At 39.8% G+C, this 17,586-nt stretch overlaps 1 protein-coding gene across 2 annotated transcripts in view; it reads right to left on the bottom strand.

Annotated features, from left to right (window-relative positions):
* Positions 1-17,586, bottom strand: part of LOC115223166 (WD repeat-containing protein 91) — a 56,819-nt gene that overhangs the window by 27,196 nt on the left and 12,037 nt on the right. For both annotated transcript variants that reach the window (XM_036512324.1, XM_029793595.2), the window contains exons 4-6: positions 17,448-17,530; positions 15,771-15,895; positions 14,444-14,813 (exon numbers count right to left, since the gene is read on the bottom strand). In XM_036512324.1, coding sequence (XP_036368217.1) covers positions 14,444-14,813; positions 15,771-15,895; positions 17,448-17,530 — 578 coding nt within the window. The remainder of the gene's footprint in view (positions 1-14,443; positions 14,814-15,770; positions 15,896-17,447; positions 17,531-17,586) is intronic.

Here is a 17,586-nt window from a genome sequence, read left to right as displayed (position 1 = left end):
ACATGATTTAATTGATTTATTCATCATTAGAAAACACATTTGAAACGGCTGTAGTGAACCTCTGCCCCTCTGCATTGTTTTTTTTATTTATCTATCTATATATATACTAAATAATTAGGGTTCAGCAAAGATTTGCTTTACCACATAGCGAAGTTTAGAAATAGTAGCCAAAAAACGTTAGCTATTTCTTCTACTTTAAAAAGAAGTAACGAAAATCAAGATATTGATTGATTTTCCTTACTTCTTCCTCTCTGCCTGTGTGGATTGTTTTCAAGTATTTTGGTTTTTCTGGGAGTCCCTTTTTAAAGTAGAAGAAATAGCTAACGTTTTTTGGCTGCTATTTCTAAACTTCGGTATGTGGTAAAGCAAATCTTTGCTGAACCCTAATTATTTAGTATTACTTAAGTTTACATTTTTCCATGCTGAATTCTACTTGGTGAAATTATTGATTACTTCTTAATTAATTAATTTTACCCTTTGTTATTACTATATATATATATAATGATTGACTGAGTGATTGGATGAATGAATATATAGATATATGATGAATAAATGAATAAATAAATTAATAAATAAAATTTAAATTAAATTGCAATGAAAATATATAAACATATAAACTTAAAAATCAAGAAGCAATATAAAAAAAATTATTTAAAAAGAAATAAAATAAGATGGAAATCTGCCTAAGACATTGGATGGCGGATGGTATTTTGGGGTGGGTACAAGAAGCAAGCGGAACTTCGAATCATTATGGAGTTCGTAGTGATGTTTTCAGTTGGTTGTCAGGTTTGACTAGCTGGTTGGTTGATTGGTTGATTAGTTGGTTGGTTGGTTCATGGGTTGGTTAATTGGTTGGTAGATAGGTAGGTAGGTTGGTTGGTTGGTAGGCTTGGCGATTAAATAAATTTTGTTTTTTTGGTTTGTTTGGTTGGTTTTTTTTTGTAGAGTAAATTTAGGAGCAGGAATTTGGTTGGTCCCTTTTTTTTTTGGGAAACTATTTGTTGTTTTTTTGATGTTTTGTTGTTGTTGTTTTGTGAGGCAACAATTACAGGGTTTCGATGTTAGTGTTGGGGATCTGAAAAATAGAGAGAGGATTGACAGAAAAGAGATGGTTAGGACATTACAGGGAGAATAGTGGAGAGAGAGAGACAGAGACAGAGACAGACAGACACAGAGAGGGGGCAGAGAGAGAGGGAGAGAGAGGAGATGGTTTTGTTTGCTTATTTATTTATCAGTGTGTTCAATTAATTTATATTTCAGTTTAATTAATGAATTCTTGTTAAACATCATCATACAAATGTCAGGTTTGTAAAGAATGACAGAGAGGACTTAGACAAGGGAATCTAACTTACGTATGCGTGTGTGTGTGTGTGTGTGAAAAATTAAATAACTGACTAAGGAACAAAAAATTATATAATGAACTTCATTAGCTTACAGCTGTTTCTGCTACAGGATACAATGCACTCATAGCTGAGTGCTTGTGTATCACCTTACAGCTTCATCAGAGCTTCAAAAATGAGACCACTTATATATATATATATAATATAATTCGAGACAAAACCACTATTTTAAAACCAAACAAGGAAAGACTTAATCAAAACATAAAATTTTAATATAAATTAAATAAACCGCCACTACAAATGTTTCATGTCTGCTCCGACAATCTTCAGGTGGATTTTCGATTAAAATTTTATGTTTTGATTAAGTCTTTCCTTGTTTGGTTTTAAAATAGTGGTTTTGTCTCGAATTATATTATATAATATTTTACTATAAAATTGGATTTAACCCTAAATCTGATTTTTCCCTGTAATTTTGGATTCATTCCCTAATATTTATTATTATATATATATATATATATATATATATATATAGAAAAGATTACTGTTGAAAAATATATATAAATACATAAGAAATGGAATATAGAGTTTGAATAGCAAAAGCCACTCCCAGAAATAAGCAGATTTAAATGATTTCTAGGTATATGTGTATATAGATAGGCATATGATGACCCCTATATAAAAAACTATTTATACGCAAATGTTCTATACTGACACGGGTTGGATTATTTGACAGGATCCAATGAGCCCAAGGACTGTATCAAGCTTCAGCGTCTCCCTTGACATGGTTTCTATGGCTAGATGCCCTTCCTAAATGCCAACCACTTTACAGTGTGCAGCAGGTGCATTTTTCATGCCGTCATCAGTAGAGTGTTAGTCATACAGCTTGCATGACTACGAAATCTGAGGTGTGGAGAAAGGTTAAGTACGAGAGAAAAGGGCTGGAGAAGAAGGGGTTTCCTGCTGTGGAGGGGCTACATGACGTTGAATCACGATTGAGAAGAGAAGATTATATGCTTGTTTGGGGTTACTTTAAAGGAATTTTAAAGACAGTAGAAGATTTGCAAATATGAAGCACATAAGAGAGGACATTTATTGGGTTGTCCGGAAAGTTTGTGCCGATTTATAGTAGCTTACCTTTTGACTTATTTAGAACATGGTTGAGTCCATAAAATAGGATTTAACTACACCTCTATTTAGAGTACAGTTTAAGCTATCTTTTTGTGGAAGAAGGTTTATGTTGCTATAACCTGTGTTAATTCTGTAACCCTTTAAAATGGAAAATAAGAAAGTTCATTTTCAGCACTTGATGTTTTTATTTTTCCGTAAAGGGAAAAATGCCTCACAAGCAACCAAAGAAATATGCGCAGTTTACAGTGATGTTTCTTTATTGGAAAGAACTGTACAGAAGTGGTTCGCAAGGTTCCGAGCTGGAGATTGTAGTCTTATTGATAAAGAGCGATCAGGCAGATCATCCACTACAGATGATGACCAAATCAAGTCATTAATTGAGAATAACTCACATTGCACAGCCTGAGAATTGGCAGAAAGCCTCAACCTATCAAAATCTGTTGTTCATGAGCACCTGGTAAAGCTTGGGTACACAAATCGCTACGATGTTTGGGTACCACATGAGTTGAGTGAGAAGAACCTTTTGGATCGCATTTCCATCTGTGACTTGCTTTATAAATGGAATGAAAGTGTGCCTTTTTTACAGCAAATTGTGACAGGTGATGAGAAATGGATTATCTACCAAAATGTTCAGAGAAAGCGATCCTGGAGTAAGTGACATGAGCCACCCAAAAGCGGGTCTTCACTCTAAAAAAGTCTTGCTTTGTGTCTGGTGGGATTGGAAAGGAATTCTGTACTATGAGCTTCTCTCAAGTAACCAGACAATTAATTTTGAGAAATACTGCACACAACTGGACGAGTTAAAAGCAGCAATTCAAGAGAAACATCCAGAATTGGCAACAGGAAGGGTGTTCTTTTCCAGCATGATAGTGCAAACCACACGTTTCTTTGGAAACCAGACAAAAATTGCTGCAGCTTAGCTAAGATGTGTTACCCCACCCTCCATATTCACCAGATATTGCTCCTTCGGATTTCCACTTATTCAGATCTCTGCAGAATAGACTTAATAGTAAAAATTTCAATTCCTTGGACTACGTAAAAAGATACCTTGATGAATTCTTTGCCATGAAACCACCTCAATTCTGGGAAGAGGGTATTTTCAAGATAAAGAAAAGATGGAGACGCATTGTGCAACAAAATGGTTCATATTTGGTTGACCTTTTTCTTTCCTTTAAAAATCGGCACGAACTTTCCAGACAACCCAATAAAACTAATAGGAGTCATATTTATTATGAAACTAGTTTTGACTGCAACTTGAAGTTTTGCCTGACAGCTTATTCAACCATTAGTATCAATATTCTAATGCAATGCTTTTCAAACTTTTTGCAAGAGCGGAACCCCAAGGAAACATTCCGCTGGCTCGGGGAACCCCTGTGCAATAATTTAATAGTCTTATGCATACATATCTGCACAGGAGAATTAAAAATTACTGCCGATTTTAGCAGTTTTATAACTTCTTGCGGAACCCCTGGACTGTACTGGCGGAACCCTGGTTGAAAACCACTGTTCTAATGTAAGATATTATACAGAAAAATGGCAACAGCTTTATTTCAAGGAACAAGTGTTAAGATACTTATTTAGACTTGTGAAGAGAAATCTATAAGAAAGAGGGAAATAATATTTCTATTTTATTATTTTGGAGTAAAAAAGGTAGCAAGCTGGCAGAATCCTCATGAAAGTGCTGGAAAATTGCTTAGCTGTATTTTTTCCAGCTTTACATTCTGAGTTCAAATTCCACCAAAGAACCAGTTGAGCACCTGGGGCCAATGTAACAGACCGATGCCCTTCCACGAAATTTCAGGCCTGGTGTCTATAGAAGAATTACTTTGGAGTAAAGGATAAAATTTTGAGAAATAAAAGGTTGAAAGTTAGAGATAGGAAGATGGGTGAGTAAAAAAAAACAAAGTTGAAAATGAGGAATGGTCAATTGGAAAAGCGAAACAGCCTAGGGTTAGGGTTTGGTTTTTCTATTGAACTTATTGTTCTCAAAGAAGATTGTGAGGAATATTAAGGAGGGTGAAATTAGTTTGTATTTGTGTGTGTGTCTTGAGTAATCTTTTGGTGTGGATTTTTTAAAAATAGTTTATAAGTTTCTTGAAATAATTATAACATGAATTTGTTGAATCTGTTTAATATTTAACAGTATATTTGTAATTATTGTCCTAATATCCTATCTGTTGTCTTCTAACATCTTACGTTTATATGTGTTTGTGTACGTGCTTTTGTGTGAGTGCACGTGCGATTGCGTGCACATATTTATACATTTAAGTGTGTAAGTGGATTTTCTATTCTTTCTTTTATTCTTTTACTTGTTTCGGTCATTTGACTGTGGCCATGCTGGAGCACCGCCTTTAGTCGAGCAAGTCGACCAGAAGACTCATTCTTTGTAAGCCTAGTACTCATTCTATAGGACTCTTTTACCGAACCGCTAAGTTACGGGGACGTAAACACATCAGCATCGGTTGTCAAGCAATGTTGGGGGGACAAACACAGACACACAAACATATACACATATACATATAAATATATACATATATACGACGGGCTTCTTTCAGTTTCCGTCTACCAAATCCACTCTCAAGGCTTTGGTCAGCCTGAGGCTATAGTAGAAGACACTTACCGAAGGTGCCACGCAGTGGGACTGAACCCGGAACCATGTGGTTCGTAAGCAAGCTACTTACCACACAGCCACTCCTACGCCTGTAGGATGTAAATATATTTGTTTAAATTTTGTTTAGGTAGTACAGGAGGTGGGGGCAGAGAGGACAGATGCTTTTGAAATGGTTATTAATCAGCCCCAGTGGGAGGGACATATGTCCGACAGGTACCATTCGGTCTGTGGTGTCTTATATTTTTTTCTTGTCAGGTGAAGCCATGGTGCTGTGGACGATAGAGCATTGCATGTTTGCCTATGACAGTTACATGAAGAATAACGAGTCTGTCACAGCAGTTCAGCATGAGTTTCAGTGCCACTTCAACATTCACCAAAATCGAGCTGTTCCCACCTGTAACACAATCTTATGTTGGGTAAATGCACTTCCTACATGAGATACACTAATGAATAGGAGACTGGTGGGGGTGCCATGAAGGGTACGGACCCTGGAAAATGTAGAACACATCAGATAAGCTTTGATACGAAGTCCGAATAGCTCCGCTCAGAGGCATTCCACTAAATTTGGCATCAGTAATCAATCGGTAAGGCGTATTTTGCACAGCGGCTTAACTTCACATGTCAGATGGAATTTTGAGGCAAATAACAACTTCGTTTTGTTAATGAGCGATGAAGCTCATTTTCATCTCAATGGCATGGTGAATCAACAGAACTGTCATTATCAGGCTCTTGAAAATCTGAGAGAACCGAATGAAAGACCATTGCACAGACCAAAAGTGAAGGTCTGGTGTGCTGCTGAAAAAGCTGTTGTCATTGGTCCTTACTTGTGACAGGTGATGAGAAATGGATTATCTACCGAAATGCTCAGAGAAAGTGATCCTGCAGTAAGTGACATGAGCCACCCTTAGCCACCCCAAAAGCGGGTCTTCACCCTAAAAAAGTCTTGCTTTGTGTTTGATAGGATTGGAAAGGAATTCTGTACTATGAGCTTTTCCCAAATAACCAGACAATTAATTCTGAGAAATACTGCACATAACTGGATGAGTTAAAAGCAATTCAAGAGAAACGTCCAGAATTGGCCAACAGGAAGGGTGTTGTTTTCCAACATGATAATGCAAACCGCACATTTCTTTGGAAACCAGACAAAAATAATGGAAATGCTGTTACTATGAACTCCGAACATTACATCGAGATGATAAGTAACTTTTTTGTGCCTGAATTACGACAGAAACGTATGCCTATTCGATGTGTGTGGTTAGGACAGGATGGAGTGATGGCCCATACAGTGAGAGCATCAATGGACGTTCTTTGCTCTCTCTTTGGTGATCGCTACATTAGCCGACATTCCTTGGTCCCCTCAGTCCTCTGATTTCTCCATGTGTAATTATTTCTTGTGGGGAAACCTCAAGGTACGTGTGTATGCACATAAGCCCCATACACTGGCTGATTTGAAGGAAGCCATTCACTTGAAGTTGCCCAAATCAACAGAGCAATGCTGGAGAGAGTGGAGACCAACTTCCAAGAACGCCTTCAGAAATATTACAGAGATGTACTTGCATAGCAAGTGACTTGATCTGAGATCGTGTGCTGGAACGAAAACAATTGCAGTGTGGAAGGTGTTTATAAGAAACACACAAAACCGTTAGATTCACTTCAACATTTAAATTTAATTTGTCAAAATATTTTCGTCGCTTTGAGACTGCGACCTGTTCACTGACAAAACTTCGTGCTGCATCACAAAGTTTTGTCAGTGAAAAGGTAGCGGTCTCAAAGCGACGAAAATATTTTGACAAATTAAATTTAAATGTTGAAGTGAATCTAACAGTTTTGTGTGTTCCTTAAATGGCTTATAAACACCTTCCATGCTGCAATTGTCTTCAGAAATATGCATCAACGAAGACGGACACCACATGATGGATGTTGTTTCCCACAGTTGATTTTGACGAATGCTAATTCAATATGAACACAATTATTCATTTTTTAATTTTTATTTTATCTAGTTTCAGCTCACGAGCTGTGGCCATGCTGAGGCACTGCAATTCGGTGTTGCTACATGATTTTACTTCATGAATGCTTTTTAGCAATTGACATTTGGTGTATGAGAGTTTGATGCAGCTGCCCTCATCTGCACCTCCTGCCGTGAAGTTGGTTCATCTGGGACACCTGACAAGAAGAGGCCCAGCTTTATTTTAAAGATGTCAATAAAATTTGCTTACAGCTAAAATTAATGATTTTGCAAATTTTTCAAAAAAACCTCTGTTCTCTCTGTCCCACCCTGTATAAGGGAATATTAAAATAGCGGTTTAATTAATAGTGGTTTAATTAATGATTTAAATATAAGCTTAACCCCTTAGCATTTAAACCAGCCATATCCGGCCCAAAATAATCTGTTTTATGTTGAAAATGGCCAGATCAGGCCTCTCACACCTATTCTACAATGTCAGTTTGAAAATAAACAATCACAACATTGAAATCTTGAAGCTATGAGATAATGGATGAATAATTCAAGACAATGTCAATAAAATAAGAATTCCATTTGACAGAGTAATCTGTCAAATGGTCAAGTTAAAATGGGGGTTTTTTTGAGAGAGAAGTACTATTTCTCTCTCTTTCTCTTTTTACTTGTTTCAGTCATTTGACTGCGGCCATGCTGGAGCACCACCTTTAGTCGAGCAAAACGACCCCAGGACTTAAAAGTGGTCATACTTGAAAACAAGTGGACAGCCACTGTGTGTGTGTGTGTGTTTGTGTTAGATAAGTTAACAAGCTGTGGAAGAACTCAATCTTCATGCAAGAGTGAAAAAGATGAGTAAGAGAAAGAGATAAATCTAAATAATGTTAGTGGGTTACTTTTTTGTTAATTGTTTCAAAAGAAATTGCTAAAATAACTTCATGATGAGAGAGAGAGAGAGAGAATACGAGCATAAACAGAACTAAGCTGGTCTATCTAATTTGCATAATAGTGCAATCAGAATTGAATGATAAATGGTAGGCATTACAATATATATATATGCAGGGAAGAGAATATACCTGAGCCCAACCCCAGCAACCAATGTATATATGCTGAGCCTGACCCCGGCAACCAATGTATATATGCTGAGTCCAACCCCAGCAATCAATGTATATATGCTGAACCCAACCCCAGCAACCAATGTATATATGCTGAACCCAAGAGCCCGACCCCAACAACCAGTGTATATATGCTGAGCCCAAGAGCCCAACCCCAGCAACCAATGTATATATGCTGAGCCCAACCCCAGCAATCAATGTATATATGCTGAGCCAAGAGCCCAACCCCAACAACAACCGATGTATATATGCTGAGTCCAACCCCAGCAATCAATGTATGTATGCTGAGTCCGACCCCAGCAACCAATGTATATATGCTGAGCCCTACCCCAGCAACCAATGTATATATGCTGAGCCCAAGAGCCCTTCCCCAGCAACCAATGTATATATGTTGAGCCCAACTCCTGCAACCAATGTATATATGCTGAGCCCGACCCCAGCAACCAATGTATATATGCTGAGCCCAACCCCAGCAACCAATGTATATATGCTGAGCCCAACTCCAGCAACTAATATATATATATGCTGAGCCCAACTCCAGCAACCAATGTATATATGCTGAGCCTGACCCCAGCAACCAATGTATATATGCTGAGCCCGACCCCAGCAACCAATGTATATATGCTGAACCCAAGAGCCCAACCCCAACAACCAGTGTATATATGCTGAGCCCAAGAGCCCAACCCCAGCAACCAATGTATATATGCTGAGCCCAACCCCAGCAATCAATGTATATATGCTGAGTCCGACCCCAACCCCAACAACCGATGTATATATGCTGAGTCCAACCCCAGCAATCAATGTATATATGCTGAGTCCGACCCCAGCAACCAATGTATATATGCTGAGCCCAACTCCAGCAACCAATGTATATATGCTGAGCCCAAGAGCCCAACCCCAGCAACCAATGTATATGCTGAGCCCGACCCCAGCAACCAATGTATATATGCTGAGCCCAACTCCAGCAACCAATGTATATATGTTGAACCCAACCCCAACAACCAATGTATATATGCTGAGCCCAAGAGCCCAACCCCAACAACCAATGTATATATGCTGAGTCCAACCCCAGCAACCAATGTATATATGCTGAGCCCAACTCCAGCAACCAATGTATATATGCTGAGCCCAAGAGCCCAACCCCAGCAACCAATGTATATATGCTGAGCCCAAGAGCCCAACCCCAGCAACCAATGTATATATGCTGAACCCAAGAGCCCAACCCCAACAACCAGTGTATATATGCTGAGCCCAAGAGCCCAACCCCAGCAACCAATGTATATATGCTGAGCCCAACCCCAGCAATCAATGTATATATGCTGAGTCCGACCCCAACCCCAACAACCGATGAATATATGCTGAGTCCAACCCCAGCAATCAATGTATATATGCTGAGTCCGACCCCAGCAACCAATGTATATATGCTGAGCCCAACTCCAGCAACCAATGTATATATGCTGAGCCCAAGAGCCCAACCCCAGCAACCAATGTATATGCTGAGCCCGACCCCAGCAACCAATGTATATATGCTGAGCCCAACTCCAGCAACCAATGTATATATGTTGAACCCAACCCCAACAACCAATGTATATATGCTGAGCCCAAGAGCCCAACCCCAACAACCAATGTATATATGCTGAGTCCAACCCCAGCAACCAATGTATATATGCTGAGCCCAACTCCAGCAACCAATGTATATATGCTGAGCCCAAGAGCCCAACCCCAGCAACCAATGTATATATGCTGAGCCCAAGAGCCCAACCCCAGCAACCAATGTATATATGCTGAGCCCATGAGCCCAACCCCAGCAACCAATGTATATATGCTGAGCCCAACCCCAGCAACCAATCTGCCCCATCAATCATTGCTCCAGAAAACCTACTCCTTACACCCATCCCTCCATTACTCTTCTAACTATGGCACTACTAAACTGCTGTAATCACTTGAGGGTGGAATCGGCACATATCTCCCTCCTAACCTTTTGAGTTACCAGTTCCTGCTCTCTTTACTCTTTTACTTGTTTCAGTCAGTTGACTGCGGCCATGCTGGAGCACCGCCTTTAATTGAGCAAATCGACCCCGGGACTTATTCTTTGTAAGCCCAGTACTTATTCTATCGGTCTCTTTTGCCGAACCGCTAACTGACGGGGACATAAACACACCAGTATCGGTTGTCAAGCAATGCTAGGGGGACAAACACAAACATACACGCACACATATATATACATATATACAACGAGCTTCTTTCAGTTTCCGTCTACCAAATCCACTCACAAGGCTTTGGTCGGCCCGAGGCTATAGTAGAAGACACTTGCCCAAGGTGCCACGCAATGGGACTGAACTCAGAACCATGTGGTTGGTAAACAAGCTACTTACCACACAGCCCTCCTGCGCCTAAACAACTTCCTACTAAAATCCATCCTTCGTTTTCATTAACCCTTTAGCACTTAAACTGGCCATATCCAGCTCAAATATCCTACCGCTTTTACATTCAAACTGGTCAGATCCAGCCTCTCACACCTTCCCTACAATGTCTTTCTAGAAATAAGCAATCACATTAAAATCTCGAAGTTATGAGATAATCCATGATGAACTCAAAAGAATGTGAATAAATGAGCATAAAATTTGACCCAATTATCTGAATGCTAAAGGGTTAATGATTAAACCCTTTCTGTGTCTTTAGTCATCGCTCACTCTCATTCAAGTGGCATATTAGGTTTGCCACACCCCATTTTTAAAACACCTTTCATATCTGCTATCATTCTCAACACCCTCTCGTATCCACCATCGATGTCCTCACCCACCATGTTATAGCCCCACCACCACCACCACCACTTATGTACCTCTGACCTCTAGCTCTGTCGCTGTATATCTCCCTCCCTCCACTCTTACACCCTGCACATAGTCCTCTTACTTCTGATCAATCTACAGGTTTTGCTCTTCTCCGACCCCGGGGCTGCCATTTGTCCCCTCCTCTTTCTACCTTTCTAACCTTCCACCTCTTCTTTCTGCTTATTACCATTAAGAACACCGCCACCACTCTGTTATTCACCCCTCCCACGCTTATGAGATTATCCATCCTCTCCTTCTCTTCCCCACCCACTATGTCTTGCAAACAACTTGCACATGCAAGTGCTACCAGTCAAAAACTCTGCATATCGGAAGCCAGCAAGTGTATGGGGTCATCAGGAGAGAATGCGTGCTGTTTCGGGGCCTACCTCTCGACGGCGTCAATGCACACCGGCCCCCACCTCACTGATGAGAGGCCCCACTTGCTAGATCAGCTGGTTATCAAATAAAGCTCAATATTCTTCTAGCCATCGCTCATCGTCTCTTTTTAACCAAATCCACAGGCTAGCCTTCTCCACTGTATCCTATTCTCTTTTATATTCACCTTTTCATACACTGAGAGTTTGTTCTGGCATCTTGTCACAAGGGTAAAGGGTAAAGACCCCCTTCGGTCATGAATGACCAAGAGATTGTGCCTAGAAAGTTACCCTCTGAAGCACAAGTCCAGGCAAGGTTGTTTATGAAAGACCAGCAGTTACCCACGCATACCAGCCTCCTCTCTCCATGCCACTGATGTTATCCAAGGGAAAGTGAAAGGTAGCTACAGCTTGGCACCACCAGTGATGTCACAACTCATTTCTACAGCTGAGTGAACTGGGGCAACATGAAATAAAGTGTCTTGCTCAAGAACACAGCACACAACCCAGACCAGGAATCAAACTCATTACCTCATGATTGGGAGCCTGATGCTCTAACCACTGAGCCATGCACCTTCACCTAGCCACTACCATCTTTATTTTCTTCCCTGCTACTCTCACCCACCCTTATAGTAATGTAGGGTAGCCCTCTAAAGTAAGACAGCAGTGATTGTACATCTATCATACTTTCACCAGTCAACACCAAGCACAAAGCCACTTCTATCTTACTCAAATACACACCTACTCAGTTGGGGAGGCTTTTTCTTTGCCTTTTCTTGCAGGTCACTTGGTGACCTCACTAATGCCAGCATCATGAAAAAATAAATAAATAATAAATAAATAAAATAACAGAATCTACAAACAGACAGAATTAAATTTCTTTTTTAGGAAAGCCTGTTTTCAAAGAGATGACTGCACTGATTGAGGTAACGCTGATGGTGTGAAGCAATGGAAATACCAAGAAATATTTTGCTTGGTATTTGCATTCCATGGCCACCCTCAATTTTCATCAGCTGTTGCCGATTTTGTACAATAAAGTTTATGCATTACGTATCAATAATAATTGAAAAAAAAAATCCTTGTGGTGTGAGCCAGGTGAACATAGAAGGCATTTTACTGAACCTCTTCATCCAATCAACCTATTTGACAAAATCTCATCAAGGTAGATCCTTACATTATTATGATGATAGTGTGGGGTTACCTCCATCTTGCTGGAAATAAAACTCCATATCTTCAACGTCCTCTTGAATGCTTGGCATGACAGATCATTGCAGAAGTTCAAGAAAATGGAACTAGTCACAGAAAAGTAATAAAAGAATGTTCCAATTAATCCTTTTGCTGATAAGCTGCATGGTACTGTAATTCCTGGTAAATTAACATGATATTCCTCTGTAGTATGCGGATTCTCTGATCCCCAGTCAGTGCAAATGAAGCAGTTAATTGAGCCATTTTAATTTAACCCTTTAGTGTTCGCATTATTCTGCCAAAATTAATGCTCTTTCATCCACATTGTTTTGAACTAATCATGCATTATCTTGTAGCTATGAGATTTTGATGAAGTAGCTGTTAATTTTTAAAACAATATTGTAGAGTTGGTGTGAAAGACCAGATATGGCCAGTTTGAACATAAAACAGGCAGAATACTTTTGGCCGGATGTGGCCGGTTTAAATGCTAAAAGGTTAAACATAGTCTCATCACTCCAAACAATTTTCACTGGAGGAGAGTGTGTATCTTCTGCATATCTTACCAAGTACCACTTCCAACATTCTACTCTTTCATCCAGATTGTCTTCATTAAGAGAACGGGCTGTTCTTGGAATATAAATTTTTACCAATGACAGCGCTTCAGATTGCGATGGATGCTGGATTTTGAAATTCCTCTCTCACAACTTGCTTGCCACACAGACTTCCTTTAACTCTGGCAATACGTTTCTTGTATCCTTTCTTGTTTAGTGGAATTCTTTGATGTTCGCGATCTTCTGGGGACGTTTCTTATGGACATCCTGAACAGTTCCGTTTACTTCAAAATTATTTCTAATTCAAGAAGTGGTGAGTTGTGACAGTGGAGCTGTTTCAAACGCCCGCTTAAACTGTCTTCCACATGTCAACGATATTTACAAACTTCCAGTAACATTTTGGGAAAAATTTTCATTTTTAAAAACTTGGTCTGGCTCCTTCCATTATTTCATATGTATATACATATTTACATGGAAGATGGACATTAAATGATGATGATGATGATGACATGCATATACAGGCAAGAGTCTTATTATGGTGCCGGGTCAAAAGCCTGGTGTGAGTGCATGCATGAATGAATGCATGCACATGTAGGCATGCACTTCCATGGCTTAACAACATGTGATGGTTGTTAACCAGACTTCCATGAATCACATCTTTACATATATAAACAGATGGACAGATAGAGACAGACAGAGAAAGAGCAGGACAAAGAGATATATATAAAGAGAGAGCGGGCAAGACAGACAGACAGACAGACAGACACATGCACTGCATCCCTTCTGATGCATTTCATAAAACGCTGCATTAAAAATGGAAAGATGACAAGTATTATTAGTGGACAGTCTTGGGACCTGCAAAACCCAACCTTCACTTTGGCAGGCAAAATGGTTTTCAGAAATTCTTGTTTTTTTAAGTTTATTAGTAGTATAAATATATTTCTTTACTACCCACAAGGGGCTAAACGTAGAGGGGACAAACAAGGACAGACAAACGGATTAAGTCGATTACATCGACCCCTGTGCGAAACTGGTACTTTATTCATCGACCCCGAAAGGATGAAAGGCAAAGTCAACCTCGGCGGAATTCGAACTCAGAACGTAACGGTAGACGAAATACCACTAAGCATTTCGCCCGGCGCGCTAACGGTTCTGCCAGCTCGCCGCCCTTTTTATTAGTAGTATAAATAATCACAGGTAAGGCCATGCTGGAGCACTGTCATCAATTTGAAGAAAAACAGTAAAAGAGAGGGGTGGGGATGGGGTGGCAGATAGTCATACTGTTAAGTAATAAAAACAGAGAAAACAAAAAAAAGAAAAAAAGCAAATACAGAGAGGAAGTTATTTTTTTTACCTTATCTTTGGAACGGCTGGAATCGGACAGTCCAAGAAGGGCTCGCCGCTGCTTTTCGTACTCCTCCATTTGGTGTCGAGATCGGCTGCTGGCCACTCCTGAAAGACTTTCCTCAGAGTGTGAAGGTGATCCGGATATGTTGCCAAAAGAACCAACTTTCAGTCCACTCGTGTTAGCCTGTGCTCCGTTGATTATAGGGAAGCCCTGGTTGTTTCGGTTTTTTGAAGATTTTGGTACTTCTTTTGGAGCCGTCGATGATTCTGATTTCTTTAAAGTGGCCACACTTAATTTCTTGCCAAGCAGAGGTGATGAAGAGAAATTCAGCGCAAACCGTTTCCCGGTCTTCTTAGTCTTTTCATTGAGAGACTCACTGCAATATGGCAGGAAGAAGAAATATTATAACAATCAAACATTTGATTCCCATTTGGACAAGAAATTAACCTCTTTATTCTTCATTTACTAAATATCACAGAGTGGCTGTGTGGTAAGTAGCTTGCTTACCAACCACAGGGTTCTGGGTTCAGTCCCACTGCAAGGCACTTTGGGCAAGTGTCTTCTACTATAGCCTTGGGCCGACCAAAGCTTTGTGAGTGGATTTGGCAGACGGAAACTGAAAAGAAGCCCGTCATATATATATGTATGTGTGTGTATATATTTGTGTGCCTGTCTTTATCCCCATAGCATTGCTTGACAACTGATGCTGCTTCAAAGAAGCCCATCTTCAAATGTTGCCAACAAATGCTCGGTGAATGTAACTAGCAAATTCCAGAAGAATTTTGTACACAAGTGTTTGATGAGTGTTTGGTAACATGTTTAACAAATGTTGCTAACAAGTTGCCAACAAATGTTGCAAACAAGTTGCCAATAAATGTTGTTAACAAGGGGGCAACAAATGTTGCTAACAAGAGGAAAACAAATGTTGCTAACAAGGGAACAAGAAATGTTGCTAACAAGGGGACAACAAATGCTGCTAACAAGGAGGACAACAAATGTTGCTAACAAGGAGGACAACAAATGTTGCTAACAAGGGGACAACAAATGTTGCTAACATGGGGGAGCAACAAATGTTGCTAACAAGGGGGAGAACAAATGCTGCTTACAAGGGGACAACAAATGTTGCTAACGGGGGAGGGGAGGGGGACAAATGTTGCTAACCTTTTCAAAGAATGTTGCTAAGAAGTGTTTAAAGGATGTTGTTAAGAAATTAATGTGACAAAAAAAAAACCCCAAAAAAACAAAGGAATATTAAGAAAAACAAAAAACCATATCACAGACAAACATCCATTTTAGAGATACAAAGTTTAGATTAAGAATAAGAAATACTAACTCTGAAAGACCGGAAAAATCAAAGATCAATTCCTCAGAAGGGTGCACAAGGTCAGCAGAGACTGTGTGTCGTCGTTCCCCACTGTTACTATGTTTGGCCGCTTCAGCTTGGATCTGGGCATGAAGCTGGGAAGAGCAAGAGCAAAGTAAACATACATTTGTTAATATCATGGCAAAAGGAATACTGTAGTGGTCTGGACAAAGCTAAGGCCCTACGAGCACCAATCTAAATATGGTATAGTAATTAACTTTATATCGACCCTTTAGCGATAGGATTACTCTGTCAAAAGCATCCAGCACACCTTGGTTGGAGTTAGGAAAGGCATCCAGCTGTAGAAACCATGCCAAATCAGGCATGGCTCTCCAGCTTACCAGCTCTGATCAAACTATTCAACCCATGCCAGCATGGACAACAGACATTAAATGATGATGATGATATCTTGTAGCTTTGAGACTTCAACGAGGTGATTGCTTTATTCTAAAACTAGCACTATGACCCGGCAATGCCAGGTCATAGTGCTAGTGTGTATATATATATATATATATATATATATATATACACACACAAATAAATATATATATATATATATATACAAATATATATATACTAGCACTATGACCCGGCAACGCTGGGTCATAGTGCTAGTGCATGCATATACAGCTGCGTGCATGCGCACATACACGCGAGTACTGTCCAAATCTCTGACCAATCACATACAGCTAGCTGGCATTCAATTGGCGTATCAAGATTCAGGCATTTTGATTGGGTTTTGGATAGAAAATTCACAAAAAAGTCACTTCTATTGATTTTTTAATGGCTTTGCGGGATGACTGGGGAAATGTAAAGATGTGCACGACCACCCTTGGACGGTTTTGAATGACTATAGAAAGTGCGAGGTGGATTTGTATAAAGGACACACACACACACAGACAGACATTTTGCCCTTTATATATATAGAGATGACATTGTAGGGCTGGTGTAAGGGTGCCAAATCCGGGTGGTTTGAACGTGAAACAGTAAAATTTAGCATTCAGATTACACTGTCAAAGGTAATGCTTATTTATACACATTTTAAAAATTAATCATGCATTGAGATTTTGATGACGTAACTTCATTTTTACAATGTAGGGTCAGCATGGGAGACAGGATCTGACCAGTTTGAACATAAAAAAGGTAGAATATTCGGGCTGGACATCACCGGTTTAAATGCTAACGGATTAAATAATGAAGGGTTAACTATGCTCATTCACTCAATAAAGCAGGCAAGCAACCAAAGACCCACAGAAGCTACCCTCCCTCTCTCATCTGCCCCCACCAAAAAAATCTTTCCCTGAGCCAGTAACTGAGGAGACATAGGGTCAAAGGAATCCAACCATGACATTCCATCTTTAAATCAGGTCCAGTATATTTTTGACTAAATTGACATATCATCATCATTTAACGTCCGTTTTCCATGCTAGCATGGGTTGGACAGTTCGACCAGGGTCTGGTAAGCCATGGAGGCTGCACCAGGCTCCAGTCTGATCTGGCAGAGTTTCTACAGCTGGATGCCCTTCCTAATGCCAACCACTCCGTGAGTGTAGTGGGTGTTTTTTATGTGAAAGAAAGAAAGAAAGGAAGGAAGGAAGGAAAGAAGGGGGGAAGGAAAGAAAGAAAAGACGTACTGAGAACCAATACCTTCATTTTCAGCATTTCATTTTCTTGTAGGATTTTCTTCTTCTGAAGTGTGTCTTCTTCAAAAGCAAGCAGTGTTGGACGGGGTGGAAATGGAATTAAGGAAAAATCACACAAAATGAAATCCTTAACTGAAATCCAA

Source organism: Octopus sinensis, linkage group LG22 (assembly GCF_006345805.1).
Source record: "Octopus sinensis linkage group LG22, ASM634580v1, whole genome shotgun sequence".
Lineage (NCBI taxonomy): Eukaryota > Metazoa > Mollusca > Cephalopoda > Octopoda > Octopodidae > Octopus > Octopus sinensis.
The sequence above is the reverse complement of the archived record's forward strand: the minus strand, read 5'-3'. Positions and strand labels throughout refer to the sequence as shown.